Source organism: Bradysia coprophila, unplaced genomic scaffold (assembly GCF_014529535.1).
Source record: "Bradysia coprophila strain Holo2 unplaced genomic scaffold, BU_Bcop_v1 contig_358, whole genome shotgun sequence".
Lineage (NCBI taxonomy): Eukaryota > Metazoa > Arthropoda > Insecta > Diptera > Sciaridae > Bradysia > Bradysia coprophila.
This window is the reverse complement of record NW_023503616.1, coordinates 595,383-613,823: the sequence shown is the minus strand read 5'-3', so window position 1 is coordinate 613,823 and position 18,441 is coordinate 595,383. Positions and strand designations below refer to the sequence as shown.

At 34.6% G+C, this 18,441-nt stretch overlaps 3 protein-coding genes and 1 long non-coding RNA gene across 5 annotated transcripts; 3 read left to right on the top strand and 1 right to left on the bottom strand.

Moving 5' to 3' along the window:
* The first annotated feature begins 11 nt into the window (after positions 1-11).
* Positions 12-770, top strand: LOC119081648. Its single transcript, XR_005088509.1, has 2 exons — positions 12-221; positions 318-770. It is a non-coding gene; the product is annotated as an uncharacterized LOC119081648 (long non-coding RNA).
* A 645-nt stretch (positions 771-1,415) lies between these two features.
* Positions 1,416-3,007, top strand: LOC119081647. The gene is made up of 3 exons (XM_037190731.1): positions 1,416-1,557; positions 1,623-1,710; positions 1,890-3,007. The coding sequence occupies exons 1-3, from the start codon at positions 1,537-1,539 to the stop codon at positions 2,918-2,920; spliced, it is 1,140 nt and encodes a 379-aa protein (XP_037046626.1). The 5' UTR covers positions 1,416-1,536; the 3' UTR covers positions 2,921-3,007.
* A 1,888-nt stretch (positions 3,008-4,895) lies between these two features.
* On the top strand, positions 4,896-8,597 carry LOC119081644. 2 transcript variants are annotated; one of them, XM_037190725.1, is made up of 8 exons: positions 4,896-5,041; positions 5,101-5,296; positions 5,486-6,723; positions 6,783-6,945; positions 7,323-7,826; positions 7,891-8,069; positions 8,126-8,253; positions 8,323-8,597. In XM_037190725.1, the coding sequence occupies exons 1-8, from the start codon at positions 5,006-5,008 to the stop codon at positions 8,522-8,524; spliced, it is 2,646 nt and encodes an 881-aa protein (XP_037046620.1). In that variant the 5' UTR covers positions 4,896-5,005; the 3' UTR covers positions 8,525-8,597. The 2 variants fall into 2 exon arrangements, with proteins under 2 accessions (XP_037046620.1, XP_037046619.1); XM_037190724.1 differs by having other exon boundaries at positions 5,101-5,425.
* An 85-nt stretch (positions 8,598-8,682) lies between these two features.
* LOC119081646 lies at positions 8,683-12,708 on the bottom strand. The gene is made up of 7 exons (XM_037190730.1): positions 12,577-12,708; positions 9,935-10,627; positions 9,691-9,854; positions 9,525-9,634; positions 9,160-9,463; positions 8,935-9,096; positions 8,683-8,872 (listed from the first exon to the last, which is right to left on the bottom strand). The coding sequence occupies exons 2-7, from the start codon at positions 10,597-10,599 to the stop codon at positions 8,784-8,786; spliced, it is 1,494 nt and encodes a 497-aa protein (XP_037046625.1). The 5' UTR covers positions 10,600-10,627; positions 12,577-12,708; the 3' UTR covers positions 8,683-8,783.
* Between the last annotated feature and the right edge of the window lie 5,733 nt (positions 12,709-18,441).

The window sequence follows — 18,441 nt, the reverse complement described above, 5'->3', positions numbered from 1 at the left end:
TTTCAGTAGTTAGTGGTCTCTCAGTAGCATTGGCATGTGAACTTTCATTCCATGTTTGTGTTTATTTAGAACTTTCAATAATTAACTTAAAATCCAAACGATCATAAATCCTTCAAATAGACTAATAGGTCGGCTTATAGAAGCCTGGCCTATTGGACGTATGTGTAAATATGAAACCTACTCGAAATTGAATCGATTTCTTTTAATGTCAGTAAGAAGAGGTGAGTATATGCTGTTCACAGGATGAGGAGCATTCTACACAAAGAATGTCGTTAACAACGTTTTTGTTCAAACATTGTCATTTTATGTCATCATAGGCAACTCGAGTAATCATACCAGAAAGGAAATTTTTAGACGGACACCTCGTAGAGACCACTGGAAAGATTTTCTGGATAATTCTGTCAAATTGCCTTCTGTCGGCATCTTGAATAACGTGCTAGACCATAAATGTGACATGTTATTCGAAGATTCAAAATCCAAAAAGTGCAACAGAAATGACATGAAATTCGAGCAATCAGTTGAAATAACACAAGTCGTCCTAAAGAAAACAGATCCAGATCCAATAGATAAACCTGTCGTCGAAAGCGAATCAGCGGATTTAGCGTTTTCTATTGCTTTGCTCTTTGATAAAAAACTCAAGCGATCGCTAATTAATTTCACAAAATGTTCGTGTCGAAAATGTTTAAACCTTTGCAGATGTAATCGGCGTGTATTAACAACTCAAAAATAATAAAAGAAATGAAAAATAAATGAAACGTTCGAAATTGTAACGTTTTTTTCTTCTATGAAATGAGCATTTTATTTAATCGATAGAATGGATATTCTTCTAATGTGTGCCCAAAGGAAAGGTACGGCGCAGAAGTTGTAAAAATTGTGTGAGGGTAACACACATCGCGTTACTGCAAGAAAAGGATGGGTTTAATTATTTTCTTTCAGTGTTTTTCATAGACAAATAGCTAGATATATTTAGAGGAGTCCGCGATGCTGTCTACCCAGGTATTTAACAATTTCTTATCGATTTCCTCGACACTCACAGATTTTTTGTGATTTTATTCGAGGGGCGAATATAGATAATCCATAGAATCCTTAGAAAATCATCATATTCAAAAACCATTCCTTTTAAATTCATCCAAAATCAGTAAAAGATACTTTGAATTCCTTAGAAAATAGGAAAATCCTTGAAAACCTTCAAAGTATTGTCTTTTTGAAAATCTTTTATCACTCGATTTTACTCACACTATCTCAATTCTAGGTCACTTAATGGGTGTTTGTCCTATCACAGCACACCTCGGACCGAATGTTCATTGTAGAAGTAGGATTAATTTTTGGAAAACTGAAGATGTAAAATTTCCAACGAAAGTCCGAACCATTTACCTACTCTACAAATATTCCATAAAAAAATTAAATCAGAGCCCCATGCTTACTAAATTTTGAACGTTACTTTAGTACTCTCCTGAAAATTCTACTGTAAATTTGCTAACAATAAATTCTCATTTTCTCTAAATTTAAAACTTTGAAATTTTCAAATTCTGAAATATGTTCCTGCGCACACATTTGGTTAGATACGAAATGTTTGATGTATTCATAAATATAAATAAAAATGTTTTTTGTTTTGTTTCAAGGCAAAACTTACAAGACCGTTATATAATCAATTCAAATCAGTTATGAGCTTTGGGGACTCAATCGCTTCTAGTAATGCTTTCGTTCGAAGTAAGTCGTTTCTCTAAATTATTCGATTTAATTCATTTAAAACTTTTACGAGAGATTTTGATCACATAGATCTTCTTTAAGTCTACAATTCGTCGTTGAGTTTAGTCCATTCGTCCAATCGTCTTTCTAGAAGAATAAGTTGGTTTCCAATACTTTAAACTAAAGTAATTTTTTCGCAGGCGCCTCGAACATGACAGCGGTACAATTACCAGATATGCTACTTACGAAACGACGTCCAGAGTTGTCTTTAAAATTTGACCCACGGACGAGGAAACTATCTTTGCAACTAGGGGACCAACAACTCGGATCTACTCCAAACCAAACCAATAGTAAATTCTGTTCCTACTGCAATGCGCCGCAATGTAAACTTTTAGCTAAGTCATCCGAAAAGGACGATGCTAATAATGAATTATCGAAAAATGACGACAGGAAAATAGTCACAATATCGATTGATAGAGAAGCATTTTGTCGAGCTATTTGCAATAGTCCAGAAAGTGGTTCGCCAACTGGAAAAACAGAAGCAGTTACTGATGGTGAGTATTGTCAGTATTGCAATGCCCCAAAATGTAAGCTCACGGCAAAGCAAACTGACAATGTTAGAAGTATTGAAGAATCAACCGAATATTGCGAATTATGTAAAGCGCCAAAGTGTAAACTTGAAGAAAAATTAGCTGTAACTCCAGTTAAGAACGACGTGGATGTTCGATCGGAAAATCCCAACAAGATAGAGAAAGGTTTTGAGTACTGTAAATATTGCGATGCGCCGAAATGTAAACTTACCGAAAAATTCGAAAGGCTTCGAAGTGATGTTAACGCGAAATCGTCTGAAGGAAGCAGTAAAACCAAAACTTCTTTGTCGAAAAAACGTAATAAGTACAGCGACACCAGTAGAAATACGGATGAAGAAATGGAACTTTCAAACGACGTAACAAAGGGTCCACACTACTGTTCGGTTTGCAAATCACCGATATGCAAGTTCGAGCTACCGCAAACTACCCAAACAGAAAACGATGTAGAAAACATATCCGACACGTCTAAGAGCTCAGATAAAATTAGCATAACCTTGAATCCTTCCGAAATTTGTGCAACGATATGCGCGGAAACTTCAAAGAATGCGTCCGTCAAACCGATCATGAATAGTCCCGAAAAGCGTTTATCGAGAAGTAATAAATTCAATGCCAGTTACGATAAAGACAATTCTAAAATTTAAGGATTCTTGAAATGGTATTGGCTAACCTGTTCAGGTTTAGTTCAAAATTAAATTTATAAAAATTTCTGAAATAAAATTGTTTTTCAATAAAAGGTTTCTTTTCGTTGTGTAGACAAATTTGATTGATCTGATTTGACTAGGACGAACATTGAGTCCGTAAAATTGTATTTTTAAGTCAAGATTTGAGTTTAAAAAACGCAATTGTATCTGAAGTCCAAGTGTTTGTGCTTTTTAGTTCAAAGGAACGTGACTGTCTTTTATTACTACACTGAGCGAAATTTCTTACGTGCTATGCGTATATCATTCGTGCCACCTGTTAAAAAGTGTGGTAAGGTAGTTATACAGCGGACTCGAATATAATAAAGACGTATTTCGCTTTGACAGAGATTAAAAAATATGAATTTTATTGAATTTACGTGTTACGGCATGTTTCATTTTCATTTACATTGCCAAATCACGTAAAGCATTGTACTTACGAGGTTCCAAGTTGTTATTTGACAAGTGGGGAATACAGCCCTCCCCTTCGGGTCGGGCTGTAACACCCCACTTATCAAATACACAACTTGGAACCTCGGAAGTAATATAATATTACCTACGATTTACACCATATTAACCAGTTTATAAGTCGTTATTATACATTTTAGTAGTCATTGGTAACAAATACTTTAAATTAAAAATTGACTTCTTTGGGAATTGAACCGGGGACCTCTCAATCATGAGCCAACGATCTTTCTAATGTAGCAGTACAGTAGTGTTGGTGGACATTTCGTATTGTTGAAGCGTACTTTGAAAGCCATAAACGTGTGTGGCGTATAAGCGCACAATAATGGTGATATGTCGTTTTTTAATATAATTGAATTTAAGTTCATAAAGCACGCGTAATTAGCTTCGACTTGATGGCAAGACAGTTATGGACACTTATTATCAAAATGAAATTACTTTATAAAAAATGAAAGTATTTTGACGAGAATTTTTCTAATTTACTAAAATATTTTTTTTGTCGTTTATCTTCTTCGAGTTAAGAAATATAAATATGATCCGAATTCAATGTCTGAGACCGGCATCCACTATATACGTTTAACATACTTGATGTGCGTTTAGCTTCCGTCCCACTCGTAAGTTATTCATATTCCACGTGTATCACCACAATACGTAACACATGAATATTCAAATCGGACAATCGAAATACGTAACTACGTTTTCAACGTGTTCCACGTATAGAAGACATTGTCCATGTATCATATACATTAATGAAGTATATTACACCTTTCCGAAGAATTTTACACATACCCGGAGTATTGTATGAATTTTCTTTTTATGTATGTAGCTGCAAAACATTCGTAACATATTGCACGTATTACGTCAAAAATTTGTTTGATACGATGTCCAGTTTCAGTACTCTGTTTCTGTTTAGAGTACCACTCAAGCTTGAACTACGTTGGTATTACACCTGTGGCTTCAACATAATTTTTAGCGGGTTTAATTATCTATTTACTATTGGCGGCCTAGATGCAGGAAATTCTTGGGTCCTTCAATATTTCCACCCATTCAATCTATCTATCTATTTACTTTTACTTTACTGGGGATGTAATGTGGCCTTTCCCTTACCAGGAAAACCCTTTACCACGAAGATCATAAAGTAAAATAGCTCTGCACTCGGGAATTAATTTGATATTTCGTTATTCGCATTACGATGAGTAAAAGTACCTCGGGCTGAAACCTTCGAATCCTTTTACTCATCTAGATACGAGATATCAAATCACTTCTCTGGTACAGTAGTCTACTATTGTTTCCGTGTATTGCGGTCATGCTGGTCTTCTTCTGGTTGCCTTCAGCGCCATCATGTCAACTCTCGAGTATGACTCGTAGGAAAATATAGAAGGTGAATTTTTTAGAATTAATTTGTGTGACTGAGCTGTACCACTAATCCCATTGTTAGTTTTCTCCTCGAAAATTGTACATTCGTTAAAACAATCTTAGTAAACTCAAACAAATTTGTCGTTTCAAACTTTAGTCGTTTTTCTTTAGTAAATTGAGCGTAACGTTTTTCTTATCGAGTTTTCAAATTTTCAAGTCAATTTCATAATGTATTGCAGACGTTCGCTAAACAGAATTATTAAAGTATGACAAAAACATCAGCTATTCAGCAAGAACCATTGTTTATAAAAAGATCTTTGCAGGTTCTCTGTAGATATTCGCATTCGTGTCATTCAAGACAAATTGTGCTCTTAAAATGTAATGAATTGCGTAATACGAAAGTCCCATTGCTGCTTCCCACATTTGTCAGGCGTTTTGCAGTTGGAAAAAGCAAAGAAAACGAAAGCAAGGGACACAAGCCTTCAGCTAGGCTGGATTTAATGGCACCAAATTTTCGAAGTAACTATTCCTCGCTTAAATTTACATCGAAAAATCGAAAGGAAATCGATGACAAAGTTCAAAATATGCCACAAAAATCTCTCACATTGAACATGTGTAGGCAATCCTCAAACAATTTGTCTACGTTTCGTAAGATTTTTCAACTTTATCTTAGCAAATTTATGACTTCTGTCTCTCGTCTTCTTGAAGAAACCAATGTTGATCGTCTGACTGGAGAAAAACCAGCGAAAAAAGGTAAAATCGACCGAAATGAAACGAAATGTAAATCTGACTTCTGCCGACATATATGCGCCCTCAACTCGTCAACGTTCACATCGGAGATTAACGCTTTGAAACCGCTGTCTGACCATAAAGTTCCGAAAAGTGTCCTTGAAAAGCTCACAGATGCCGAAATAAAAGAGATCTGTGAAACAAGATGTCCTTGCATAGAGGCTCATATGCCACGCGCAAAACACAATTTTAAGGACGTCAAAAGTCAATCAAAAACATCCATTGGCCTGACGAATAATTCGGAAAAGCCACCGACAGCCACTCAATCTACAGCAAAATTACAAGATTTATCTGCAAGAAAGATAGAAGTTGGTTCCACGAGCTACTCCGGAACAGTCTTTCCATCAACAAATATTAGAACGATCAGAGGGACAAATCGAAGAAATCGAATGGCATGGCCCACAAATAATCGGTTGTCCATGGCCAATGACACTAATCAGTCAAATCCAATCGATCCCAACGCACTACGTATGAAGCAAAAAGATAGTTTAATTCGAAGTTCAGCTGGTACTATGCAACCAACGCCGATCGGCAGTTCGTACAAACCAAAATCAAAATACGTAAGAATGATGCAACAAAATCAGACAAGGACTTTGCCAAAACAAGTGACATTGCCGGAATATCAAATTCATCCTCGACTAACATCTCGAATTGATCCTCGTCAAACACGTGTAGTTAGGCTCCGACAAGAAAATCAAATTGATAGAAAAACATATAACATTGGTCCTTTTCCTGCACCACATGACGTAACAAGACCGCAAGATAGCACCATCCAATCTCATTCATTACAAGCATTTCGTACTCAAATTCAACCGAACGTAAATCCGTGTGGGAATGTTGTAAAAAATGCTTGTCATTTCGATCAATTGAAACCCGTACCATTCAGATACCAGCCATTATATCCCAAAAATCATCATTCCGATCCAGTAATCGAAAATCAAGCTCCGATGTACGTGAGAATTCCGTACCAGTCAATCAATTTACTACAAAGGCATGACTGGCGTGCTAAAAGTGCTAAAAATCGACACATGTCAGGCATTCAATTGAAAATGCCTAGAACGATTGCAAATTCAACCGGATTCGTTGCGGAGTCTGTGAATGTGAATAATGTGACGATAGGCAGCACTAAAGGAATTTCATTGCCCTCATCACAAATAGTGAGAAAGAATACAATCTCCAAGTGCACAAAAACCTAATTTTTCGTCATCTTCCTCAGGAAAAAACACAACCGATGGACTCGAGGAGTGGTGATACTGAAACATTACAACTATCGGGGAAAATCGTGTCGAAATTAGATGAGAACCTAACCGTTCTAGTAGATGGTCCTAGAAAATTGAAATTGGTTACTTCTACGTATCCGCAGTTGCGAGATGAAAAAGGTAAGCCAATAAGTGGCGCATGTGCCTTGACACAATTAAAGCGTGTTTAAAAGTCGAGTATTCAAGCTTTGAACGCCAATATAAATCAGTAAATCCTTTGCTTCTTCTGTTTAAACTGTCTCCTAAAGTTCGATGTAAAGTCTGTTACTTCATTTGTTTCGACATACACTTTACTATAAAAGACCACATCACCTGGAGGTCATTGTAAATTTTTGTTTTTAGCTGTCGTAACAGATGATTGTTGAAAATGCTATAGTTTTCTTACCTTTTGTTGGGATGTCGAGTAAGTGAAGTTAGACTAAAGATATTCCACCAGCTGCTATTAACGTAACCCTCAATTTATTCTTGAATCAGATTTTTTCGTTATCTTTATGCAGACGTGATAATTCGAATGGAATATGTCAGCCTAAGTGATGCCGATGCAAGACATTACTTGACCGGGAAATACAATCCACATTCCTACGCTACGACAACAGTCGGCAGAACTGGAAGTGGCATAATCATTGAAACGGGACAAAACGTTTCCGACGTCAAGCCGGGAGATAAAGTGTTTATCAAGCCAATTAGTTGTGGAAAATGTTCATTATGTCTGACTGATCACCGGAACTTATGCGAATACGTTACTGCATCGGAATTGTCTCCAATGGTTGGCGTCTTAAGCCGTTTCCATGTTCATTCGTCCGAATTCGTTACGAAAATCCCAGACAATGTTAGCATGTTAAATGGAGCAATGACCTGGACGCTGTCTACAGCAATTAGGGCATGTCAGAAAGCGTCTGTATCAGCTGGCGATGCTGTTTTGGTGATTGGTGGTGGAGCACTTGGAATGGCGACAAGCTTAGCTGCTCAATTGTTGGGAGCGACCACTGTGTGTTTAGCAGGTAAAATAGTAGATGGAAGCCCAACCAGTCAGTGGCGTTAACTAAAAAAAATATTTTACTTGAGATATTCGAAAGCCGATTTTGGACGAAGCCGAAAAATTTGGCATTGAAAGTGTGTTCCAAATCGATCCAATATCACCGAGCAAAAATACTGCCATCAAACTTTGGGAACAAATCAACGTTTATCCTCGTATAACGTTCGACTGCACTGGATCACAATTGGCCAATGAAATCGCTATTAATGTGAGTTTTCCATTTGCCTTTTTTTCGTCTTAATCGTTCCAGCTTAATTTCCTAAGGCTACACAAACCGGAGGAAAAGTGGTAGTTATGACAAATAGCGGAATTGATGTTCATATTCCCGTTCCTATTTCGAATCTTGTTACTCGTGACATCGATGTGATTGTTTCTACCTGTGGAAACGATAAGTAGGTTCTTATAATTTGCCTGGGGTATATCCAATGTTCTCATAAACATTTCTGCTTGGTTTGATATAGGTCTGACATTGCTGCGCTACGATGCCTGAGTACCAGGAAAATACTTTTCGAAAATTACTTTCATAAACATTACGACTTATCCAATGCAGACGAGGCATTCGAAGAATTGCACGATCCGAATCGGTTGGATTCACACATTATTGTAAAATGCGGTTGTGCCTGTGGTAAACGGGCTGGTTCTGAGGATAAGAAAAGTTCCTAGAAAATTTGATTAGTTCAAACAGTTCACTTTCTACGCAAATTTTATGCCAATAAACCGTACAATTTCATCAGTATCTCTTGACGTACGATCTTCTCCAAGTCAGAGAGTTCTGTTTCTGATGCGTAAGACTATGTTGCAGATCATTAAAATTCAAAACCCTCGTTCAAATCAATAACAAAGTTTAATACAAAAAGCCTTTAGCGTTAACTATTACCCCACAATAATACCAAATCATTGACTTGTATTTGTTCTACAATTCTCAAAGTTTACTGATAATCTGGGGTGGTTTAAGTTGCCAAATGTCCATCACACTATCATCTGCTTCCAGTTGGCTTAACACATTTTTATCTGGAGAAAAGTTGAAGAAGTGGATTCCAATTTTATAATCAAACAACAGATTTACTACTCACCGCCAGATAAACTAAATTCGTTCAGTATTGGAATAATGTCGTAAATTGGCACAGCCATGCTTATATTCGGGTAAACCAAATTGTAGACAGAATCTTTTGAGTTTGATATGCATACGCCGAGAAGTTTTTTGTCTTCACTAAATAAGGGACAGCCGCTTTGTCCTAAAAAAATCAATTTAGTTCATTGTGAGCACTGCATCGTTTTCTAACAAAAGATATGCTCACCAGCTTGAACATTGACATCAGCCAGTATCATCCCTTTCGACAGTTTTGTGATTCGTCCATCATAAATACTCGGCGAATCGATTTTCGTTGAAAGTGAGGAAAAGTGTGGAAATCCAACTGAATAGACACCGTCACCGACTTGCGGTCTGTCTGTAGCGTATTCAGCAAAACAATTATTTGGAATGTTAGTCGGCACCTCTAAAATCGCTATGTCGTAGGCGTGATTGAATTTGGGATTTTTATACAGAACTTTGCTAGAAAACTTGGTTTTCTTCAAAAAGCACGTCACGGTGGATAGGGCGTCCTTTAAAATCGAGACATCAGAATTTAAATGTTAAGAACGATCCATTGTTTTGTAAGCATACCACAGCAATAATATGACTACACGTTATGATCATTCTGATGCCATTTACTTTTAACAAGCATCCAGTACCCCAAGATGCGCCAGATTGAATCAATACAACAGATCGTTGCACTGAAAAGAAAAATAGTTAAACTTAGACTGAGAAAGTTTATCAATAGCGTTTCTACTTAGACATTTCGGTGCAGGTTCGCTCGAAGGACATTTTAGTATTCTTGAAGTGACCCGTTGTAGGAATTCTCTGGCGATATTTCGATAATCAGCAACGAGTGACAAAATAGCAGTCTCATTATTCCAACAAAATGTCGTGTTTATTACAATTCCGATAAGCTTTCTGTTTAAAAATAAATAAATGGAAAAATTGATTATTGAGACCTCGAAGGTCTCGCCGTTAAGCGTTCTTACTTCACTTACTGGTTGCTATCGTATACTCCTCCACCTTCACAACCATATACCAATGGTGCTGATATAATCAACATGCATTTGTTCAGTCCAAATATGTTAGCTACCTTCGATACATTTACAGTATTGAAGAAACTCTCGTGCGCAAATGGCGTTGTCACACAGATTACCGTATCTAATTTGTTTAAGCTTTCCTTTGAATCAGCATCTGCATTCATTACATCAATCAACGACTCGTCGGCTTTTTTATTTGATTTATTATCACAGAATTCCAATATCACGAAACTCGATACCAATAACTGATGGAAGCCAATTTGATCAAACGGTACTTTGTACGACCGAAATCCCGATAAAATATCTTTGATGGATTCGAAAATGGTGTTACTGTTAAAAATATATTTCAGCCGTGCCTGACGTCGAACCAATCCATTTTTGTTCTTAAGAATTACTATGAAAATTTCACTTTGTAAGCTCATCCATTCTTCATCTTTAACAGTTATAACTTTGTTGTTCATTAAGCGATTTTCTACGTTCTTCTTCAGTTTCTTCCTTTCGACTAGTTTGGTTAAAATAGACCCCGTGCTTAAAATGTAGTCTCCATAAACAATCGATGATTTCTTGTTTGCTGCATCAGACTTGGGATAAATCAAAGCGTGATTAGTGTTTTCCAAATTCATCCTGAACGTACGTGGTGGGTGGTGGTATCTGATCGAGAAAGTAGGTGTTTTAAATTAAAAAATGAAGAACAAAATATTGTCGAACTTCATAGTTATAGTTCTATTTGGGAAGCAATATGCAGACTATTAAATTTCTCCATAAAAAAAAAATTTGGCTCAGAACCCTCAATACCCACGATGGAAATTTTAAAAATAAATTTCTGGCTACTGGCCTATCGATCAAGTGGCAAGTAAGTGAGTCATCTGTTATCGACTGCAATGGCAAAAGTAAACCATGAACTCTAGGTGGTTTTCTTTTATAACAAAAAAACGTATGTTGAAACCAATGAAGTAAAAGATTTTGTAACAACCACTTGGCGATACTTTGAACAAAAGTGGAAACAGATTTTGGCATAAAGAAAACTCAAATGTAATATTCAGCTAGTCTCAGTAATACTGAGTCAGTATCAGGGCCTATTTTTAGGGATTTAATTCTTTAAAATTCAATAAAGTTCTTAAAAAATTCCTGTAAATTCCTTATTTTGTAAAAAAAATATGAAACTTTTAAGGATTAAATTCCTAAAAATAGGCTGTCCAGTCTAGATGACTCCAACACGATTTATTAGGAAATCGTCAAATAACTGAAACTGTTCGCAAACGAGTAAATTGTTTTTTTAGTCGGTGTTAATGACTTCTATATCTGATTTCATCAATAAAATCACTTCAAATTGTTATGTTCGCGAATCACTACAACAAAGACTTGCACTTTCGTGTTGAATTAATAAATTTTTATTATTTCGGCGACAAAACTAATTCGTCTGAAAAAGATTTTTGTATTTGTTTTACGTCATTTAATAACATAATTTTTAATTATTTTGCTTTTATGATGTCAAGTTTACAAAAAATAAACATTAATTTTGATTGACAGTCCCATTCATTGAATTGGTTTTTAATATTATTTTTTTCTTCGCCATCTTACTAAGAATTAGTTAAATTTGTTTTCGAAAAGTTATTTTAAGTCATGACATAGCGTAAGAAATACCTAAATCAGACATAGACACTAAAAAAAAATCTGTAAAAAATACTTTGTGCAAAAATTATGATTAATTGACTTGTGACTTAAATAAGATCCTATTTATTCATTCAATAAAAAAAAAATTATTTGGCCGAAGTTATTCTGGATGCGAGAAGGATGTCAATCATTCTATTCACATAAGTTGTTATAATTGTTATGCTCTTCACTCTGCCACAATATTGTGTTTATAGAAATTGATATTATTGATATATTCCATGAACTAGGAACAGCACAAAAAGACAAAATAAAAGTTTACCACAAGAATATTCATTAAAAAGTGCCTGAGAAGTCTGATGGTCTATCGAAGTTTAAGGCAATTTTGGCACAGACCTAAAGACACATTTTTTTTGTTGTTGAGGCACTCAACTTGAGGGTATTATTCTGGTAGTCCTAGGCGAACCATAAAGTATTCTTCATACGTTACCGAGTATTTTAAGTTGAATGAGTCGAAGATCAGAACATCTGTTAACATGACTATTGGTTTTCTAACTTAAAAAAATGTTAATTATCTCAATGTTGACGGGTTTTGACGGAATATTCACCAAAATGAATTGTTTCTTGTACGAGTTGTGTCAAATTCTTGAAATTCATATTTCCAAGTAGTAACAAAACATCAAAGACATCATTCGGAAACGAATGTTAGGTTACAACAAGAGTATTGATAAATTGAATGAGCGAAAATTTAAATATTTTTACGGAGTGACAGTGGTATGATGGTCTCATTATAGACACTGCACAAGCATAATATTATTTTTGATTCAAACCAGCTGGATTTCTTACGTAGAACGTAAAATATTCGCGAATAATCATCGATACGAGAATATTTTTATTCTATTTATATTTTACTCTTGAGTTGGAAACAGCTAAGACAGACAGAATGTCTCTTGTCGGCATGTGCTTTAAACAAAGTGCTTTGAACTTACTTTTTCTTTTTAAATAAATGGTACAATGTTTCGCTCTGTATTTCTGCTCAATGATAAATTTCTCGTTCACCAATTAATAAAAATGATAAACAAACATCCAGTGTCAAAATCATATGATGGAAATTGTTAAACATGGCTGAATATTATACTAGAATTCGTTGTTAAATGTTTCTTTTTCTCCTTGTCTTATATGTCTTATAAAACGTCTTATAGCAATAATAAAAAGCAAAACCATACAGTCGAAGAGATGTGATCGGCCAATGAATTCAAATAAAAACTGACTCATTTTATTAAAGTCGTTAAAAAAATATCAAATGTGAGTTGGTGGAATGGAGAGGTTATTATTATTATTATTAGCGTATGGATTTTATGATACAAATTCACAAATATAGTTTTCAATAAATCGCGGAAGGCGATCCAACTTTGCACCTTTCCAAAATTTGATTCCTAAGTTACGAGGGACGAGGGAAAAAATTCGGAAACAATCGAATTAAAACGACAGCGTCTGTGGTCTGCAGATGCTTAGATGTTAGTTGTCCAATTTCATTATATCACATAGACTCTGGACAGATTTCTTTTAAATTAAATTAAATTAAATTTTTAATTTTGTGTAAAATTTTTGAGAAGCAAAATATTTTACGTCTATGGTGAGGTCGATAGTATTTCAAAAGTATACACTGAGAGAAAAAAGATTAAATATTATTTTAGTTCAAAATTTTTTAATTTGTTTTGAAACTTGATTTTAATCCAATCGACAAATAAGAGAAAATGCATCACCTGAAATATGCAAACAAGCTGAGCAAAATGTATATTATAACCAAGGAAGTAGAAGATTGTGTTTCAAGCACTAATACGTTACATTCGATACTGCGAAAGTAAATCATTATTGAGTTAACAATTTTGTGATAAAAGCAAACTCGTGTGTTTTTGAGCAACAAGCTTCGGCAACTGTCTTTTCGACAAGTGTAGGGTGTAATACATCTCTCTTGTCAAAACGACAGTTACAGAAACAAGTTGTTCAAAAACACACGAGTCGGTGAGCGATAATGACAGAGTGGTTTCCGAAGTAATCAAGTACGTAGCAGCATTATAGTTATTTTCCTAACGCATGCTAAAACGCTTTTTTAGCGAATGAGAGGTTTCCAGCTCGAGCCAGAGGCGAGTGCTGGAATCGAATTCGCTAAAAAAGCCTTTTAGCATAAGTTAGGAACAACGTTTTTCCTAAATGACGTGGGAAATGAGCGACGAAGTCGAAATGAGTTAGGAAAAATGTATTACGGTTTGCTACTTGCGCCTTGAGAAAGTGATTTCCACAGGAAAATGAAAAAAAATGAACTGAAAGTAATACACACGTAATGAATCATTTTCGCAGGGGGATTATACTATGTAATGGTCAACTTTTGCATGGGGCAGTATAGTCAAAGTTGTTTTATGTCTCTAAGTGGGACCGTTTGGAGTAAATGGTTTAAAACAAAGCTAATTATTGAACGATCATTGAACTTCCTAATGCAAAGAATCTGTTATAATCAAGAGAAATGTGGTGGCAATTTTGGGACTAACAAACGAAGTACTAAACGACAATTAACTATATTGATTTTTTGGTGTGATATTGACAGCCGATCTCTTTACTTACTTCTTGTTTTGAGTTTTATATTAACTTGTCCTCATGTTCTGCGACAGTTTTACTTGCCTTTCCAATATTCTATCTATGGTATCAAATCAGTGTTGCCCATGGTGAACTTGAAAAAATATTTAGTAGATGTACTGTTTATGGCAGAGGCCTAAAAACTTATATCTGAATGTGAATACCTGAATAATCTCTAAAAGATTTAAATCTTACCCGGGGGATTTCCTATGTGATGTCTTAAATCTTTGGCGCTTGTAATTTTCTTATCTTTCACAGAAGAGAATAAATTATCGAGTTTATCGAGTCTGTTACTTCATTTGATTCAAATGTTTTTTTTAACACATTGAAATTAATTGCGGCTTGCCAAATTTCGGCACCCTGGACTTTACTTAAATAGTCGTGGAATGCCTCCAAATAAATTTCTAAAAATCCAAAACTGAATTCTAGATTTTTAGAAATTTATTTGGAGGCATTCCACGACAATTTAAGTAAAGTCCAGGGTGCCGAAAGTCGACAAGCCGCAATTATTTTGAATGTGTTAATATGGATAGAAAATCTATTACTTCCTAACTTCTAACTGCAGAAAGTCATGTTACTGGGAGCGTTTCGCTTATTTTTAATAACATGTAATAGCTGCCTGCAAACAATGAGACACTACTTTCATGTCACTCATCAATACCATCAAATCGCGAACGTGCTAACAAAGTTTCTATCTATTCTTTTGTTTTAAATTAAAGTCAAGCAACTGACATCTTTTCTCACATAAAATCCATTCACATGCGAACAACATTCCTCTAAGCGATGTTTGACCAGAGCAATTAATTAAATTTTTTGAAAATTACACGATACCAATGTATTCTTACCACCAAAGATTCAATTTCAATGCAAAATGTAGCCATGAACGTAACATATATCAAAGTTGGTTCAATATTAAACGGAAAATATATGTAACTGTTATACACTTCTCATTACACACTCCTCATTCTAGTATGTATGCTGTACATTCAAATTAGTGCTAAGTTTTATTGGTAGATCCATAACATGCATTCTAGTTCATTAGCATTTCAATCAAATATTTTCTTTATACTAACGTTGTAATGTTATAGCATACCTTTGACGAGATACATAGCGTCACATGAAATACTTTTTTTTTCATTTTCATCATTAGATGTTAAATTAAAATCTAAAGCATGAAATTGCCGTAAGGCCGAATCAAATAACTCAGAATCACAAGTTGTACTTATATACTTAAACCAACTTGTAACTTGAAAAAAAAAAACATTTCTAAACAGACTGCTTGTCTCTTGCATGTAATATTGTAATACACTGTTAACACCACAAATGTGATAGTCATTTTCATTTTAATTTTCCATGCAAATCGTAAATTGATTTGTTAACTCCGCAGAACAGCATTTTTTCCTTTGTCTCATTTACATATCTGCATTTTTGCCAAAGAGTATTTTGGCTCGCTGCAAATATATGTGTGTATTATATGCTGATTTATTTAAATCAACCACTGAAAATAAAAACTAATTGAATGACTTCTTGTGTACAGTAAGAATGAAATTGTACAGCGAATCAACTTGTGAACAAACATTTTGATTGATCAAATCAATTTATAGTAATACAGAAGAATGACGTTGGTATGCCAATTTCGATGTCAAAGTTGTTTGTAATGTAATATCTTTGAGAGGAGTTTAGTCCATCGTGGGTTTTTTTGCATGAATTCGAAAAAAAAAATGTTGACAGCGTATCTGGAACGCAATTATGTATAATAAATGCTTTTTAATACATAACTTTAAAATCAACAAAAACTGGTAGATCAGTTGAAGAAAAATTGTTACAATAATCTCACTTCGTGTAATGAACATAATTAATTGCATCATACACCGGTGACATGTTTAAAAAAATGCGATCGATTTGAAGAACACGAAAGGTATACTTACCTTAGTCAATAGAAAAATGCTCTCGAACACCCATGCACACCATGTAACTTTCATGAAAATACTTTGTTTTCACTGAGAAGGAAAATAGAATGAAAATACACAAAAGACTTTGTCCAATTTTGATTATCTCTACCATATTTAAACTGTTAAAATACTTTACGTTGCCGTCTTCTTAATTCGGTGTCTTTATTATTGACCTTAACACATCATGTCAGATTATGTGGTTACAAATGTCGTGATGAATTTTCCGAACCTTCTAATACTTACCTGTAAATTGGAGGTAACAATGTTGATATTGATTTAATACTACTACGAATTAGAAAGTATCCGTATCACCTTCACCGGTTGTTCATTTTTGCAATGATTTTTAATTGAATATAGGTGCTACATTTTCCTGAGCTTTTTAACACAGCAGACATAATGTCTACATTCAGTTGACGCTTGGGGAAACCTTTGGTAAACGGCTATAGTCAACTGTTATCGGGTTGCAAAAACAAGCGATGAGCTATGTTAAGTGATTTCTTGTATAGCAAAGTGCTGTTAAACTAAAGAAGTAAAAGATTTTGTATGAAACACAAAGCGATAGTGTAAACAATAGAAGTGACAGAATTAATCATTTAATGGCGAAACGTTTGTCTCTTCAGAATGCTTAATCGAACCAATTAAAAAACGAAATCAGATCAACGGTCTATATTGAAATGAAAAGCAAAATTAAAAATGTAAGTCTAATCCCTGTTGAATCTTTTGCCGAGTAATCTACGGTTGACCGCTTTAATTCCATCAATTATTTAATAACTTCCTACCCACGTACGCATTTCATATACTCAAAACATATTTTAGGTAACGAAGCAAGAAGAACTCAAATTATTTGCTTAATAAGAAGTCGGTAAAGCTAATGAATTAATAATATTTCTCTGCATTTCTACAGCTTTATATTCAATTCATACTGCGCACGTGATCAAATTGTCTTCTAATTTCAGATAATGACATAGTAAAAAAGCAATAATGTATCACAAGTTCAGCCAAAAATATATCAAACTTGAAACTGGGCTTAACAAGCATAGTGTACATGTCTAACACAATGTTTTTTTTTCGAACATAAAAGCTGTAATCATAAAAAAGCATGGTGAGCTACATAATTTTGAACATGTGGGAGACAAACTGGCATATTTAGATTTGAACTTACGCTCCGGAAGTAAGGAAAGTTATGTCTGGACACGATGGTGGAAAATGTAAATTTTGTAAATTTTTACTTTTCCGTATTTCAGAACAGATTGAGGAACAGATTTAGCGATCTTGAGATTCTTTCTCGTTTCAAAGTATACTCAAACGATAAGTTTTGAATTATAGTTACGCTTGATGGTGGATTGTTTAGTAATTATTTTTGGCTAAAAGGATTTTGCTGTGTATTTTTGCCTGTAAATCCTCAAAGAACGTACAAATTTAACGATCGGTTGCTTTCTTCAAGCCATATAAATACGCGTCTCATACGCATTTAATTGAGCTATTACAAAAGTCTAGTAAATTGAAATTCATTTTCTAACATAGACTCCCATTACAGACACATTTTCTGTTAGAATGTTTACATGACAAATTATATGTAATATTGATTGCATTGAATAACACAATTATTAAAATGTTGAAACCTCAACCTCAACAACAATATTGCATGTATGTACACCTCTTCTCTTCATATTTTTTTTCCCTCCGCAATGACGCAGGCAACGAATAGCAGAAGTATGATGAGTTTGTAGAATAAAATACGCTTCATCTTTCAAACGAATAATTTTATAGCAATGATATGATGTAAAGTATAGAAATAAAATGGCAGAGAAAATGGTCAAAGATAACATCAAATGCTTTTAATCTAAATTGAAAAAGAATACTAAAAACACATATAACATACTAAATTAGAGACATGTGAGCATTGTAATTTACCGCCCATTGAGATGTTATAGCGATGTTCATCGGAGATGTCGCAGATTTGGATTGAACGAACGAACTGTAGGTGGAGTTGTGAATTGATTGGTACGTTGAGTGCTTTTAGAAAATAATAGAAATGATAATAGCCGAAGAAAATAATTTTGTCCTAAAACTCATATATTACGTTTGGCCATCCACCGTAAAGTCAGCCATTCATTTTGAACAAAACCGAAATTTTTCTCGGTCTTGCAATATTTTTTGTCTCATGAAGTCACCGCAGCATCGGCATCAGAGTAAGAAGCGTGATGAAAAATGCTATACCAATCAAGGGATGATTTTCATATATAAATAAGAAAAATGATTTTCAAA